Source organism: Macaca nemestrina, chromosome 7 (assembly GCF_043159975.1).
Source record: "Macaca nemestrina isolate mMacNem1 chromosome 7, mMacNem.hap1, whole genome shotgun sequence".
Classification (NCBI taxonomy): Eukaryota; Metazoa; Chordata; class Mammalia; order Primates; family Cercopithecidae; genus Macaca; species Macaca nemestrina.
The window spans coordinates 138,059,042-138,075,076 of NC_092131.1; the positions used below are offsets into that span (position 1 = coordinate 138,059,042).

General features: G+C 50.1%; 1 protein-coding gene across 4 annotated transcripts in view; it reads left to right on the forward strand.

Moving 5' to 3' along the window:
- Positions 1-4,391: 4,391 nt before the first annotated feature.
- LOC105488766 (death associated protein kinase 2) overlaps positions 4,392-16,035 on the forward strand; it is a 141,458-nt gene continuing 129,814 nt past the window's right edge. For 3 of the 4 annotated variants that reach the window (XM_011753188.3, XM_011753224.3, XM_011753171.3), the window contains exons 1-2: positions 4,392-4,524; positions 10,535-10,632. In XM_011753188.3, coding sequence (XP_011751490.2) covers positions 10,541-10,632 — 92 coding nt within the window. In that variant the 5' untranslated portion in view covers positions 4,392-4,524; positions 10,535-10,540. Of the gene's footprint in view, positions 4,525-4,671; positions 4,928-10,534; positions 10,633-16,035 lie in introns of those variants that run through there. The other variant, XM_011753178.3, reaches the window with a different exon arrangement.

Consider the following 16,035-nt stretch of genomic DNA (forward strand, 5'->3'; position numbering starts at 1 on the left):
CTACTCTTCTTTCAAGCTTGACTCAAGCCTCCCTTTTCTCTGAAGGCTCCTTCTGGAGTAGATCTGACCTTTCATGGCATTGGGTCTTTATTTGCCCCTGCTCGAGCACGTAACCCCAGGAGGTCCTATTGAATGTTTGCAGAGTGAATGAGTGTGTACACATGTCCAGGAAATCCCCATCCCCCAGATTCTCTAGAGAGAGAGGCAAGGCCTCCCATCCCCCACCTCCTTCCTCTCTTCTCTCCTCCCCTTCCCTGCCCCATCCCTGTGGTGCTGAGTCCAGCAAGGCTGGAGGCTGAAGCAGCTGCCTCTGGCTGCAAGAACCAGTGGGCCCAGGGGTAGGGGGGAAGCAGGAAGGGTTGCCAAGCCAAGCCTGCTCCACACCTCCCATCTAGGAGGGCAGATGGCACAGGGCAGAGTGGGCATGGCTGGGAAGGGCTGAGAAGCCAGGCCACCAGGTCAGTTTGGGAGGAAGAAGCTTCCTGCCGGCCTTCCACCCAGTAGGCAAGCCCGCTGGGGAGGAATCACCTGTGCACTCCCTTGGCGGAGAGCCTGAGAGTCAGGGCTGGACCCGTTGTCAAGAAGACTGCATTTCAGACTGCATTTGGCAATTCTCTGGGCCCGGCTAGGGGTGGGATGGGACGCAGAGATGAATAAGATCCATTTCCTCCCCAGGGGAGCTTACTGCCAGACATTTAGGGAGTAATAATAACAGTTAACAATCATTGAGCACTTTACCAAGTGCCAGACACTGATCTAATTGAAAAGTAACTGCACGCTCACAATAGCCCAAGAGATAAATGCTACTATAAGCTCCATTTGACCTGTGGGGATAATGAGGCACAGAGAGATCAAGTAGCCTGCCCCAGACCACATGGTACGTAAGCTACATACTGGGATGCCTGAGTGTGGACCCAGGCAGTCTGGCGTCAGAGTCTCTGCATTTAGCCCTCACACTACACATGCTGTAAGCCAGCCCAGGTGCCATCTGCCATGGCCAACACATGCAGCATCTTAATTCCCACTTTGCCCCCTTGTCAGGAGGTTTTTAGGCTCTGTAAACGTGCCAGTCACCAAAGTATGCTTTAGGATATCACCATGACTAGTGCCCTTTGCTGCCTACCATGGTTACATCTTTATCTATGGGCTTGTATTCTCATTCCTGGGAAGCACAGTTCCTGTGACTCTACCATCTCACAGTCCCTTGGAATGTCTTGTACAAAGCAGGTACTCAGATGCGTTTGCCATTGAGGGGTTGAGAATTTCCCCAGGTCTCTGTGACATGAACAGACTGGATCTGGGTCTCAACCTGTGCACTGGGAATCATGTGGGGAGTTTAACAAAAACTAATATCCAGAACCCATCCTCAGAGGTTCTGATGTAATTGATGTAGGGTACAGTCTGAGCATGGGGGATTTTAAACACCCCATGTTATTCACAGTTACTCTGATGTACTGCCTGGGCTGAAAAGTCCCATATTAACACTGTTTTAGAAACCTTGGAAGTTTCAGTTGAGGGAAGGCAGCAGAGGGAACAGCTTTGGAGACCAGTAGGCAAGATTCACGTCACAGCTCAGTCACTTATAAATTGGATAAGTTTGGGTCAATCAACTTTCCCAAGCCTCAGTTACATCATCTGTAAAAGAGGATAATGACATCCCCCTAGAAGGGAAGTGCTTGAAGTAAGATTATGGAGCATCTACTAAGTGCCAGGTGCTTGGGTGCTCTTAGGGCACAATAGAAAACAAGACAGCTGTGGCTCCTTATCTTGTGATATTTACCTTCCTTAATTCAGTTTAAGAAACCTTTACTGGGTTTGGGATATCAAGCACTGTATGGGTTCAAAGATGGACAAGAAATTGTACTTGCCCTTGAGAAAAAGAGAAGTAGACACTAATTGAAATAGAGGAAGGAAGATGACAAGAGGGTTACCAACCAAGAGTGGCGGGGTTCAAATGAGAGAGGTATTTAGAGGGCAGACCAGGGAAGTTTCTGTGGAAGACATGATACTTTAGAAGGCCCTTAGAGGATAGATAAGATTCTGTAGAACGGGATGAGTGGTAGTGGAAATAAACAAAAGCATGGAGGCAGGAACAGCCAATAATCCAACCTGGCAAAAGAGCTGGATGTGCAAGCAGAGGAGGGAAGAGAAGGTGCATACATGGCAGGAAAATCAGGGTTGGAGCCTTAAATGCTAGGGTGAGGCATTTACACTCGATTTGGTCAGCCGTGGGAACCATGCAGGAACTGGAGCTGGGTTGGATAATTCTTAGTTCTTAATACCTGGACTGCCTCTGGCTTCATTCTGGAGTTTGTGTCTTCATTGCCACTGTCCTTGGGGCCTCCCTTTTGCTGCTGATGTCCACCTTGGTCCTATGTTCAGTGCCCTGTCGCTGTCCTCAGGTAAGGGTCTGATGAACTCCCCCAACCTCAAGCATAAGATGCATCTCCAGATGGTACCTTCCTAGGTAATTGCATTTTGACAGGTACAGTGGAAGGGGCACCAGACAGAATCTGGAGGAGGCCTCGTTCTAATCCTAGCTCTGTCTCTCATCAGCTGTGTGATGTTGGGCAAGTCACTTCCCTTCTCCCAGCCTCAGTTTCCTCATTTGAAAAGTGGCCAGGCTGGATGGGTCAATTGACAATGACCCTCCCAGCTGCAATGGACTCTGACTAACTTTGTCAATTGCTAAATCCAAGAATGTTTCTTTTGACTCATGCAAGGGGCTGCTGCTGCTGAAAATGAGGTATTAAGCATGAGGCTCAAGGGAAAGAGATGAAGAGGCCACATGTAGGTGATCAGCAGGGTCAGCTGAGCCCGGGCTTGGCTTCATCACAGCCCAGGTGGGTATGGGAATGGAGACGCCTCCAGATGATTTCAGCCCCCAGCTATTCAGGTGTTCCCAGTTGAAATCCCAGACACTGCACAGCAGAAATAAGCCATACACACTGTGCTGTCTGAACTTCTGTCCCTCAGAATGCATGAACCTAATGAAATTGTTGTCCTGTGCCACCAAGGCTGGTAATGGTTTGTCAACTGTGACAGATAAATGGAAATGGAGGAAGAGGTGTTTAGGGATAGTTTGGTGGGGGACTCCCCATGTTGGTGAAACTTCACCAGTGGGTGTCCTTCCCCTAGGTCCATCGACATCAGAAGCCACCTCTGGTCTTGGATATTACTCTATATATCATGGTGCTCTTAGGAGAGGAGGCTCGCTGACTGCACTGTTCTGGATTATTGTGAAGTTTGTAAACAAGGAACTCTTTCTCAAGGATGTCCTGGACGCGGAGGCACTGCTCAGCTGGAGGGCGGGGTCCATCTGTATTTGTCCCAATGTCCAAAAGGCTGAAGGTGTGTGTGTGCTCACACTGGTAGAGGTCCTCTAGGTGCATCTTACACACTCCATCTCATCTCAACCCCACCATAGCTTCATTAGGAGCTACCGGAAGGAGCGTTTCTCCCACTTTACTGATGAAGAAAGAGCCATGCCCAAGAACATACATACGGAGTGGCAGGGCAGGGCTTTGAACCTGGTGGTAGGACTGAATCTAAGGCCCTTTTGAGGAGCCCCGTGGGTGACTTAGGGATGGAAATTCCAGGGGTTGGGGGGGTCCTCATTTGCTTCCTCTAAACAGCCTCTTGTTTTGAAATAAGACTAATGAACTTGGCTTAAGTTCTATTTTCCCTTCCTTCCTCCCTTCACCCACTCCACTCTCATTCCTTTTTTTCTTCGGGATTTTTTGGCAGAGGGCAGAGAGGAGAAACCCCTCCCAAGTCCTCTATTAGAGAAGGCGTGATGGCGAGATGGAGGCTTCACTCACCAACCATGCTAGGACAAAGGGCAAACTAGGGCAGGCCGCTCCCACGCTGGGTCGGGGGCAGTGAGGAGCAGAGCGGCCCTTCTCATCGCAGCCCCCACCTTGCCATGCGCTGTGGGCGTGAGGTTTCCAGGAGAGTCTGTGGTGTAGGGAGCAGAGCTGGCTGGGAGGGAGGAGGCGGCCTATTCCTCAGTGGGGCTTCCTCGCTCACGGTGTGTATGGTGGGGAGAGAGGCACGCAATTGCCCTTTTCTGAGGATTGTGCCAGACCATATCACACATATAAGCTCATTCAAATCGATTTCCAGATAAGGCCGGGGGAGGGTAGCCGACTTGCCCAAGGCCACGTAGCATGTGCGCGGCAGAGCCGGTGGGGACGCGCAGAGGGTCTTGCTACCGACTCTCCCCGCTCTCCCGGGAGCCTGGGAGCCCTGGGGCGTCCCCTACCTGGCCGGGAAGCTGGGCTCTCGCCCCGGGGTTGTCCGGAGGGGGCTCCAGCAGGGGGCGCCCAGAGCCCCGTCCCGCGCAGTCGGGCGCGCCTCCAGCCGGCGCCTGGGACGGGGCTGGCCGCTCCGCCCCCTCGGCTCCTCGGCTGCTCGGCGGGCGGGCGCCGGGCGCTCTGGGAGGAGAGGACTGCAGGGCCGAGCCCAGCTCACCCCGCCGTGTCCCCAGTGCCCGCCGCGGTCGCCGCAGCGCAGCCTCCCGCCGTGAGTAGCACCTCTCTGCGGGCTCGACGGGCAGGACGGGGCGCGCGGCCTGACAGCAGCAGCGCCCGGGGCTGGGGCTGGCGGGGCCAAGAGATCTGGGCACTCGCTCGCAGATCCCGGGCCCGACGCCCCAGTGCCTGACGCCGTGGCCCGGGGCATTGTGGCCGCCACCGGAGCGCTGGAGCTGCCCGCTGCTGCCCTGGGGCGCCCTCCGGAGCCTGGCACTTTGACCTGGGAGACAGGATGGGAGCGGTGGGCAGAGCCAAGCACCCAGCAGGGAGATGGGACACAAACGTCCATCGAGTTAGGCCCCCTGGAACGGGCAGAGCACGCCCAGCTCCCGGCCAAGTCTTTTCAGCTTGGGCCGACTCTCTCACCTCCTGCTCCCGCCTGGCACAAGGAGGTGATGCGAGGAGGGTGCTCAGATGTCTGAGCCTCCTGTGGGGACGAATGAAGCTGTGGTCCCCGCCGTCAGGCGCCCCGGCCTGGGGCAGAGCTAGGGTGGACGAGGGGCAGCCAGCACGCGTGCTGCAGGTTGGGGTGGAAGGGCTTGGAAGGGCGTTGCTAACAGTTGTCTAGGACTCTGAGCCAGGCATTGTGGAAGTCCCAAGGCCTGCATAGGTCTGGCTAACCCTCACTATAACTCTGCACGGTGGAAACTGGTATTGTTACTTTACAAAACAGAAAACGAGGCCCAGAGAGGTGAGCTTCGTTGAAGCCGTGCAGGTAATGGTAAGGTAGGGGTGCACACTGGAGGAGAGGGCACCATAGCTGGCTGCCTCGGGGGCAGATGCAGGGACAGTGCCTGACTTCTTGTACACTGGAATCCACTGGAGGGCAGCTGCTCTGGTTTCTGACACTGCGTTTCTCAACTGCCTCTGTGGAAGGTATTCCTGGGAGAGTCCTGTTGACCTAAGAGGCCCTGGCGCCTTGGCCTCTTCACAGCTAACTTCAGAGCCCTGTCCTTCCCCAAACCACTCATCTCCCAAGATGTTTTTTGAGCACCTCAAGTGGCACCACTGATGATTCAGCAGCTTCTGAGGAGACTTGGGCAGAGGAGTTAGGGGTGTGTGGATGTGGCTGGAGGTCTGCTCCTCTGGGGTAAGTTCCTGGCTGGCAGGAATGAGACCCGCACCCACCCTGCCCACCTCCCTGAGGCCTCCTGATTTGTTAGCTGTGGGGTGAACAAGCAGGCTTCCCAAGGGAGCTGGATCTTTGCCAGAGAGACCAAGTTTCTCTTGGGTCAACTCAGGCAGGTGGCTGACCTTCTGTGGGCCCCAGCTTCCTCATCAGAGACCATGATGGGTCAAAGCCTGGAATGTATAGAGGAGCTCTGTAATGCCAGCGCCCCATTCCTTCTGTTGGCAGCCTCTCCAGAGCCTGAGTATGCTGATTCCTAATGGGGGTGTGTGTAGTGAGACAATCGTGTGTGTTTGGCCCAACCATTGCCTGCCCTCTTGCTGTGGTCCCGTTTCACTCACTTGCACTTGGTGAGGTGGGGTGAGGAACTGAGAGAGTTCACTTTGCAGAGTGAGCTGGACCAGTGGGGGAGAGAGCTTCGTGAGTGTTGAGAGTTTCCTATGAGGTGATCTTCTAGCCCTGGACACCTCCGCCTAGCTTGTCCCTCAGGAAGCCATTGACTTTGCCAGCCCTGGTGCCATCTTGGAGGAGTTGGGGTGGCAATCAACAGAAGAAAATCTGGGAAGAGGAGTAGGATGGGTCACACATGTGATGTTCAGCGAGTCTCTTCCCTGTCTGGATCTCAGCTTCCTCTTGTAAAAACAAGTGGGTTAGACCAGACAGCAGTGGTTTTCAAACTTGTTTCACAGTGAATTCTTACCCAGAACCTCAACATGTAGTATGGATAACATGGAACTGCTCTGGCTTCCCCTTCGCACCCTGGTGATCCTGAGCAGGTCTAAAAATCCCTAAATAGATGATCTGTGGGATCCCTTTCTGTGGGGTTCTAGGAAATCTGTGGTAGCCCCCTGAAGTGTTGCCTAGTATTAGAGTTGTAGGCAGGAATTTGAATTCCAAGGACTCCATCAGGAGAAATGTGGGCATTAAGGTGGGTATCATCCTGGAAGCGTCTGGAGCTGATGGCCTGTGCCTCTGGCCAAAAGTTGTAACTGTGTCCCTCCCCTCTGCCATGTGATTTCAGCTTTTCAAGGCTGGAAAGGTCCTTGTGCCTCTGGGTCCTTATCTGGGTCATAGCTGGTGACAATAATTCCACCTCAGTTTCACCCCTTTAGTTTGTTTCTAAACTGGTAAAATGCAAATTCTCCTTAGGAGTGGTGTTAGGAAAGTGCTTAAAGTGGCTCTCAGTTGTTTTACCTGATGAGCATCTGAGCAGCGGCCTTGAGAAAGGAGGCTGGGGAGCTAAGTTAAAATCAGCCAACACTTATATAGTGCCTGCTGTATACTAGCCTACTACAAGGGGACGGAGGCGAGAATGTCACAATTCTTGCCCTTATGGGGCAAGAGGAGGGAAGGAATTCACGTTATCCAGGGACCATTTAAAAAATTACACATGAGTTATCTCATTTGTTTCATATTAGTTTCATTTTTTACAATTATGTAAAATTTTGACCACATACAAAATAAACCTACATCCCGTATATCCGTCTAACTACCACGCAGATCAGGAAACAACATTGCCGGCACTCTGAAGCCTCAGAAGCTCCCCTTCCAACTATCCTGAGTGAGGGGATAACCACTCTTGTGACGTCTAGCACCATGCATCAATTTTCCCTAAATGGGATCACACAGTACGCGTCTTTTGTGTCTGGCTACTTCCATTTAACATTATGTTTCTGAGATTCGTCCATGTTGTTGCAGGTAGCAGTAGTTTGTTAATCTCATTGCTGGATAATGATTCCATTGTATGGGTATATAGTACCTCAATTTGTTTATCCAGTCTTCTATTAATAACCGTTCGGTGGTTTCCAGTTTTTAGTTATTACTAATTGTATTGCGGTGACCATTTAACGTGGATCGTTTGGGAAAACATCTGCATTCGTTTCTCTTAGATATGTCCAAAGAAATTGCCAAACAGTTTTCCAAAGTGGTGGTCCCAGTGTATACCCCTCCCAGCAGTGTTTGAGAGCTCTAGTTGCCGCACATACTCACCAACACTAGACATTGTCTTACGTTCACTTTCCATGGAAGGAATGTGAAACTCAGAAAAGGTATCCTGTGCTCAGCTAAGCACAATGTGCCAGTAAGTGACGGAGCTGGGATTTGAACCCTGGTCTGTGTGATGACTATGGAATCTATTCTCTCTCTCTGGGTTAGACATAAACATGGCCAGAATGTGATCAACTCGAGCCCTAAAAATGCATGAAGAGCACTCTTGGGGAACTTGAAGAGGTTAGAGAATTGTCATCTGTTTTTGGGAGGGCAAGGATCATGGAGCCACTCAGAGATGGTAGCATTTGGCTGGGTCTTTTGGGAAGTGGGCAGTTTTGCCCACTCTCCAGGGCTTTCCAGCTGGGCCTGCCCTGGCAAGGGCCCCACTTTAGCCAAGACATAGCAGGGATGAAAGTTTTAAGGGCATGGGAAAGGTCAACTTTGACTGGAATATAGGATATGTAAGGGAGGAGGCAAAGGCTAGAAAGATGACCTAAGCCTAATTGGTGGACCTAGTTTGTCCCTAGGGGTCTCACCTGCCCCCCTACTCCTGGCCACCCAAGATGTAGAACCCAAGGCAGAGGCTCACCATTTTCCTGGGAACTGGGGCTTCTTTGAATCCTGCTCTCAGCAAATGGAGCTGGCCTCTCACCAAATGGGAGATCTTAGCTGTTCCTGGGACCACTCTCAGGGTTTCTGCCAACAGAATTTTTTTGGAGTTTCCTGCTTCCATCTAGCTGTGTGAAATTGGTAACCCCACCCCACAGGACCTGACCCAAATTGTTTATTTGGAAGGAAAAATTGTTTTTTCAGCGAAAATAAGATGGTAGATAGTACTCCCTTTACTCCCTGGGCCAATCTCGGGAGATTTGCCAGGATGTTGGGGGTGAGGGGGTGCCAAACTTCTGATTATGGTCAAGCCAAACTTGCTAGAGGGCTCCCTGGCATGGGTTAAATCACAGCAATAATCATCTTTCTTATTTGTACAGTAGTTTATATCCTTATCCCCACATGGATGTGTGAAGTATGTGATATAGATAGTATCACTCTGTTTACAGGTGAGGGGATGAGTCCCAGAGAGGGTGCCCACCTGCTGTGGATCACAAGGCTAATATACACTCACACTAGTCTGGAACTGGGGCTCCTAGAGCCTGCTCTTTTCATGCTTACCCCGGTCCTGGCCAAGCATGGAGGATGCATGAGGGAGCCTGGGCACCCACAGGCAGGTGACCCCGAGAGTAAGCCCTGTGAGCCAGGCCAGCTCCTCCTGAGGGTCTTCAGGTTCTGTGTGCCTCAGTGGAAGGGAGAGAGGCAGATGGCATCTTGGTAATGAAGCTCTGGTTTGCAGGGGGCTAAAGTGGTGGAAAGAGGGTGAAATTTATATACCCTCTGAGAGTTAGGACAGCTCCAGCCACTTGGCATTGATGAGATATGCCCTTATGGAATGGTTCCTCCACCTAGCCTGGTGAAAATAGTCTTTTGGGGTTCATGGAGCTCACATGTGGTTGGGATCTGATTGGCAGTCAGCAGAAAAGCTGCCAGTGCTAACCAAAATGAGCTCCGAGAGGCCTTTGCTGAAGACCCTTGGAAGACACATCCACAGGCAGCTGGTTTTATTCTTGCGATTTGCAGACTGTGCCCTGGGCCCTGCTCTTGGGGTGTTGTCCAGAGTGGCACGTGGCTGTCCCAGGAATGGGTAAGCCCCTTGGGGCAGAGGGATCCCAGGAGAGGATGCAGACAGTCTTTTCTGGTAGAGTGGTAAGTGCTCCCCATGGCTCAGAGTTGGCCTCTGGCTTTTAATGAGATGCCTGGGGCAGGCAGAGTTGGCTCGATTTTACAGATGAGGACACTGAGGCCCTTCTGACAAGAGAGGAGATCACAGGGCTAGTTGCAGGCAGAGTTGGAACTAGCACCTCAGGCTCCTGACTCCTGGCACCTTTTGGAATTTGCCTCGCTCCTCCTGCCCATCTTTCTTTCGGGGGTGATGAGTGAGAGAGTTTACAGATTAGTTCAGACACGCAGTTGGGTGGTACAACCCCTGAGGGAGCTGAGATCATGATAGTGATCTCACCTTTTAACAGCATTTTCTAGTTTACAAAATAATCTCATGACTTGAAGTTGATTTTACAGCATTAGCCCCATTTTACAGATGAAGAAGCTAAGTCTTTGGCAGCTTAGGTGGCTTACCCAAGCAAGACTGGAACTTGTATCTAGGACTTCTGACTTTAAAGCTAGTGCTTTTTTATTTTTTCTGTTGCCCAGGCTGGAGTGCAGTGGCACGATCTCGGCTCACTGCAACCTCTGCCTCCCGGGTTCAAGTGATTCTCATGCCTCAGCCTCCTCCCGAGTAGCTGGGATTACAGGTGCGTGCCACCATACCCGACTAATTTTTGTATTTTTGGTAGAGATGGAGTGTCACCATGTTGGCCAGGCTGGTCTCGAACTCCTGACCTCAAGTGCTCCACCCACCTCGGCCTCCCAAGGTGCTGGGATTACAGGTGTGAGCAGCACGCCTGGCCATTTTTTTTTTAAAACTGTACAATAGCTGCCTCTTTTTGCAGTAGTTTTGAATTTAATGAAAACAAATAGCTGAAGTTCACCATGGATGTTTTTCTGAACTTCTTCAAACAGATCTGAAGACCTGAGGAGCTCTCCTTTCCTGTCTCCTTAACAAATTTGAATTCATGTAAATTAAGTAAGAACCATACATCATCAGCTGCAAGTGAGAAAAGGCTTGAGCAGGGCAGTTCTTGAGGAGCCAAGGCTGTGGATTATTACTAAATTATTAGCTCCCTTGCAGCCAATTATGTTTAGGCCTTAGACTCTTAGGCTTGTGCTAATTTGGATGGCTGTCCTAACCACAGGTTTCTTCTCATTTCAGGGTTGTATGTTCGAGACCTCAATGAGGAGCCCAAACATGGAGCCATTCAAGCAGCAGAAGGTGGAGGACTTTTATGACATCGGAGAGGAGCTGGGGAGGTAGGAGACTGTGTAAGAGGTGGGGGGATGCTGAGGGAGCCAAAGTCATGCTGCTTCTAGCACAATTGTCAGTTGGTGTTGGAAGGCAGGGCCACAGGACCAGTGGGAAGCTTTAAAAATGAACCTGAGGATTATTCACCTGCCTGGGTGACTTTGCACATAGTCATTGCTCTGAAAATAATGACTTGCCAGTAAAAGGGATGAGAATTGTTGAGTTCTGTGTTTTCAGCATAATCTAGCTGGCAGGGAAAACCTTCATGATTCTTGTTTGATCTGTTACTTTTTTCATGAAGTTCCCCCAGGCTCTGGATAGAGACCTGACTTGTTGGTTTTCTTCTGAGTCTCACTTGGGATTCTCCATGGTTCCCAGGGTTTTGTTTTAAGCTCCGAACCTGGATGGGAGGTGAGGTAATCCTCCTGAGAATGGATTTATGTTGAGTAACCAGCCACACGGGCCCTGTCATGAAGTTTTCCTGGGATCTTTGTTACTTGGTGCATTTTCAGGTTTGCTGAGCCCAGAACACAGCCAGGGTGAAAATCAGATCTGATAGTACTATAGTTACTATTTGGATAGAAATTAAGGTTTTCTGAAGCTCTTTTCTTGCTTTCCATTTCTACCAGCTGCTAAGATTTAAGTGGTAGTGTAGTGATTACAAAACACCAGTCCTGAAGTTTGAGTCTCACAACAGTGCATGAAATAGGCATTATTTTTACTCTCATTTTCCAGATGAGGAAACTGTGGTGAGCATTTGGGCAAGTTGCCCAAAGTTGCTGAGCCAGTGAGTGATATAGCCAAGGTTCTGACTAGTCCATTTTGTACCTGCACACCTATTATGCCCTCTCCCATGAGCTTGGCATTTGTACACTCACACATGCTCATCAGAGCACCTAACCTCACCCCTTCACACACAGTGCAGCATGAAAACATGGGAAGTTAGAATGTGTAGACCTGGAAAACCTGAGACGGGTCTCAGTTCATTTAGAAAGTTTATTTCGTCAAGGTTGAGGACGCACGCCCATGACAGCCTCAGGAGGTCCTGACGACCTGTGCCCAAGGTTGTCACAGCAAAGTTTGGTTTTATACCTTCTAGGGAGACATGAGACATCAATCACATATGCAAGATGAACACTGGTTTGGTCTGGAAGGGCAGGACAACTCCAACTCTAAAGGGAAGACTCTAATGGGGAGGGGGCTTCCAGGTCATAGGTAGATAAGAGACAGATGGTTGCATTCGTTTGAGTTTCTGGTCAGCCTTTCTAAAGGAGGCAATCAGATATGCATTTATCTCAGTTAGCAGAGGGGTGACTTTGAATAGAACAGGAGGCAAGTTTGCCCTAAGCAGTTCCCAGCTTGACTTTTCTCTTTAGCTTAGGGACGTGGGGCCCCCAAGATTTAGTTTCCTTTCGCAAGTGTCTACTGTATCCAACAGGCAAAACAGGAGTTCTTTTCACTTTATAGAACTCCTAGGTCAGGACTAATTGTCTTGCTTTTTTTTTAACTTTCAAAGATAAAACAGGGCTTCAAAGTCAGAAGAGCTTCACTCCAAAGAGAATGAGAGACAGCAGGTGCTTCAAGATCAGGGAGTTCATCCTGGCTGGCAGGATGGTGCGTGGGGGAGCAAAGAACTGCAGAGAACCCAGGGGGGATGACTTCTCCCAGTCTTGGGCCTGGTGAAGGGATAGGAAGAGAACATAGGACTAGAGGCTGGGGTTGGTCACTGGAGCCTGCCTTGTGGGAAGCCAGGTTCTCTTTGCCTCAGGTTCTTCTCCTGCCCTTGGTGGCACCAGCAGAAAGGTGGCATTCTCAGCAACAAACCACGGCCAGCCCTGCCAATGGTGCTCGATTCAGTGCCCTCACTTGGCCATGCCCTGCGTGTAGGGGTCTGTGCTGAGTACTGTGGGTACCAAGACGAGCAAGATCAGACAGTCTCTGCCCTCCTGGAGCTCCACCCTGGCAGCGAGTCAGCTGCACACATGCTAACAAGGGCACTCTTGGATTGGACTAGAGTCTGGGTGGGCAGAGAAACTGAGAAGTTGTGGGGAGTGGGACTCTGAAGAAGGAAGTAGAAGCAGCTTCCTGGGGATTGCATTTACGATTCCTTCTTAGTCTTGTCTCTCCCTGACTCCATATATCAAGGACATGTGCTATTAGACCCAGAAGAGACCTCATGTTTTCTGGTCCTCTACCTGCAACAGGGTGTGGAGATCCCATGCGTCTCATAGTCTGGGATGTCTTGGGGTGATTCTCACCTCCCCTATTCTTCTAAAGTGCTACTGGGGCAAAAGGTGAGTAAGCAGCAGATGAGGCCCAGGGATTAGGGGCCAGTGGCCTTTGGGGTGGCCAGATGTCCTAGGATTTGTGGTCTAGAGGTCAGATGACCTAGAAGGCCTTTAGAGGTCCTGTCTTTCAGGCCTCTCACTTGACAGTTGAAGAAATGGAGGCTCAGAGAGGGGAAGGGTCTTGCCTGGGGCCACAGAACAGGCTAGAACTAGAGCTGCCTTTGGATGACCACTCAGCTTCTGAAGGGACAGTCCTATTCTTCTCTCCTGCCCTCCTGGTCTTCACTTAACATATTCTTGGGGACCTACCGTGTGCCATGCACCGTCCAAGCAGTGGAAAACAAAACAGACACAGTCCTGTCCTCTGGCAGTTTATGCTCCCCAGGCTCGTGGAGAAAGGCACTAGACAAGTGGATGCTAAGGGATAAATCACCATAAGGTGTGTTAAGGGCTAAGAAAAGAGAGAAAAGGATGCCCTGCAAGGGAATGATGGGGGATGTAGTTCCAACTGGGTGGTTAGAGAAGATTGCTCTGAGGAAGTGACTGCTCATTTGAGAACTGAGGGGTAAATGCACAAGCCAAGTCAGCAGCATGGATGAGCCCTGAAGTGGGGAAGTGCCTGGGACCTGGGGAGCCGGCAGGAAGCTGGTATGGCCTTGGAAAGTGGGCCAGGGGCAAGCAGTGTTACATGAGGCTGGTGGCATGGGGACCAGATCCAGTTGGTGAATTCCCTGCCAACACAGAGTGGTGGAGAGGTTTGACCTTTGCGGTCACATGGGTTGGGGTTTGGGTCCCTGTCCTAGCTGTGCAACATTAGGACAATCTGCCCTCTCTGAGCCTCAGCTTTTTTAGCTGTGAGACAGAAAGAGTACCATCACCTAGCTCATGGTCATGGGGATGAAATGAGATGCTGAGTGGGGAATCCCTCTCAGAGCTGGGCATGGGGTAAGTGTTCATGAACAAGAGCTTCTGGCTTTCAACAGTGACCAGATCGAGCCTTTGAAGTAGGTTTGGAGTGTCAAGGCCCCATCTTCTGCCTCTGCAGCCTTCTAGGAGGAAGGGGTGGGACTCTGCAGGAAGAAGAGCAGGGGGATCATCCTGATGTCTGGGGAGCTCAATGTAAACCTCCTTACTTGGCTGTCAGTGAGCACCCTAGTGTAGACTCAGGGCCCTCTCATTGATTTTAGCTCTTCATTAAGTCCTAACTATGCAAAAATGAAAATGTACAACAATTTGTTACATGTAACAATGGATAAAGCTCAGACACGTAATGTTGAGCAAAGGAAGGCAAACTCAGAAGGGTCTGTGCTGCTTTTTTCCATTTGTGAAAGTTCAAAATGGGCAAAAGGAATCAATGGTGCCAGAAGTGTGAATGGTGGTTATCCTTCAGGGACTAGTGACTGGAAGGGGCACAAAAGGGATTCACAAAAGGGTGCTGTATCCTGTTTCTTGATCTGGGTGTCAGTTTCACAGATGTGTTCATTTTATGAGTATTTATATGAAGACATACATGCATATGGGCATTTTCCTGTTTATTAGACCTTAACTAAAATAGTATATAAATATAAATATATATATATATATATATATATTTTTTTTTGAGATAGAGTTTCACTCTGTCGCCAGGTTGGAGTGCGGTGGTGAGATCTCAGGGGGAGGGTGCTAGTAGGTAGGCCCAGTGATGGTTTCGTGAACTTCAGCATAGACAACTACTGCATGTAGGATGATATAAAGTAATTTAACATAAGCAGCAGATAACGAAGAGTGATTCCTTATTTCCTATCCTCCTGCAACCTCTGCCTCCAGGGTTCAAGCTATTCTCCTGCTTCAGCCTCCTGAGTAGCTGGGACTACAGATGCGTGCCACCATGCCCAGATAATTTTTGTATTTTTAGTAGAGATGGGGTTTCACCATACTGGCCAGGAAGGTCTTGATCTCTTGACCTTGTGATCTGCCCGCCTCGGCATCCCCCGAAAAATAAATAACCTTTAACTCTACTTCCTGCCCTGGCCTGGTTCACATGTTTCTGATTCCTTTAGAGGCTTTGTCTATCCTTATCCTATGAGTAAGAGCATCTCTGTAGGAAAAGCTTTGGATGGAAACAGGATACCCTGGCAGGAGCATCCTGCACTCTGCTGGGACCCTCCCTGGCCCTGCGTATTTGCCTGATTTCTAGCTTCCAGCTCTGAGTGCAGGCAGTTGGCTGTGCTCACACTTTTGGCACCAGCCTGCTTGGGATGCTGGAGGTTGTCTGCTGTTTCTGGGAGTGTTTGGAGAAATGTTGGCTTGCAGACGTTGGCATCTCCCAGCCTTGGTAGCAATCAGTAGAGCAGAGCAGGGAAACATTAGAGCAGGGCTCATAAAGAGAAACTCATCCAACTCCTCATTTTATAGATGAGGCTAAGGCCAGAGAGGAGAAGTGGTGAACTGGTGATAGAACCAGGGTGGGGTCTGGTGGTCTGACTCCTAGCCCAGGACTCTGGCCACCACATCTTAAGGACCCACAAGACACAAAGTCATTTCTTCCTTTAATTGGAATGCTTCTGAGCAGTGGGAGAGAATATAAGGGAAGGAAGTCTTTTCTGTTTGTACTTGAGGGTAGTGTAGCACGGTCAAAGTTAGGAGAACGAGCCTTTGGGAAGGAGTGATGTTTCTCAGAGGGAAGGTGCTAGTAGGTAGACCCAGTGATGGTTTCGTGAACTTCTGCATAGACAACTACTGCATGCATGATGATATAAAGTAATTTAACGTTAGCAGCATATAATGAAGAGTGATTCCTTGTTTCCTATCCTTTGATTATTTTCCTTTACTTAGATGGATTTTTTTTTTTTTTTTTTTTTTTTTTTTTTTTTTTTTTGGTTTGTTTGTTTGTGGATGGAGCCTCACTCTGTCACCCAGGCTGGAATGCAGTCACATGATCTCACTTCACTGCAACCTCCGCCTCCCGGGTTCAAGCGATTCTCCTGCCTCAGCCTTCTGAGTAGCTGGGATTACAGGCACCCACCACCATGCCTGGCTAATTTTTGTACTTTTAGTAGAGATGGGGTTTCACCGTGTTGGCCAGGTTCATCTCAAACTCCTGACCTTAGGTGATCTGCCTGCCTCGGCCTCCCAAAGTGCTGG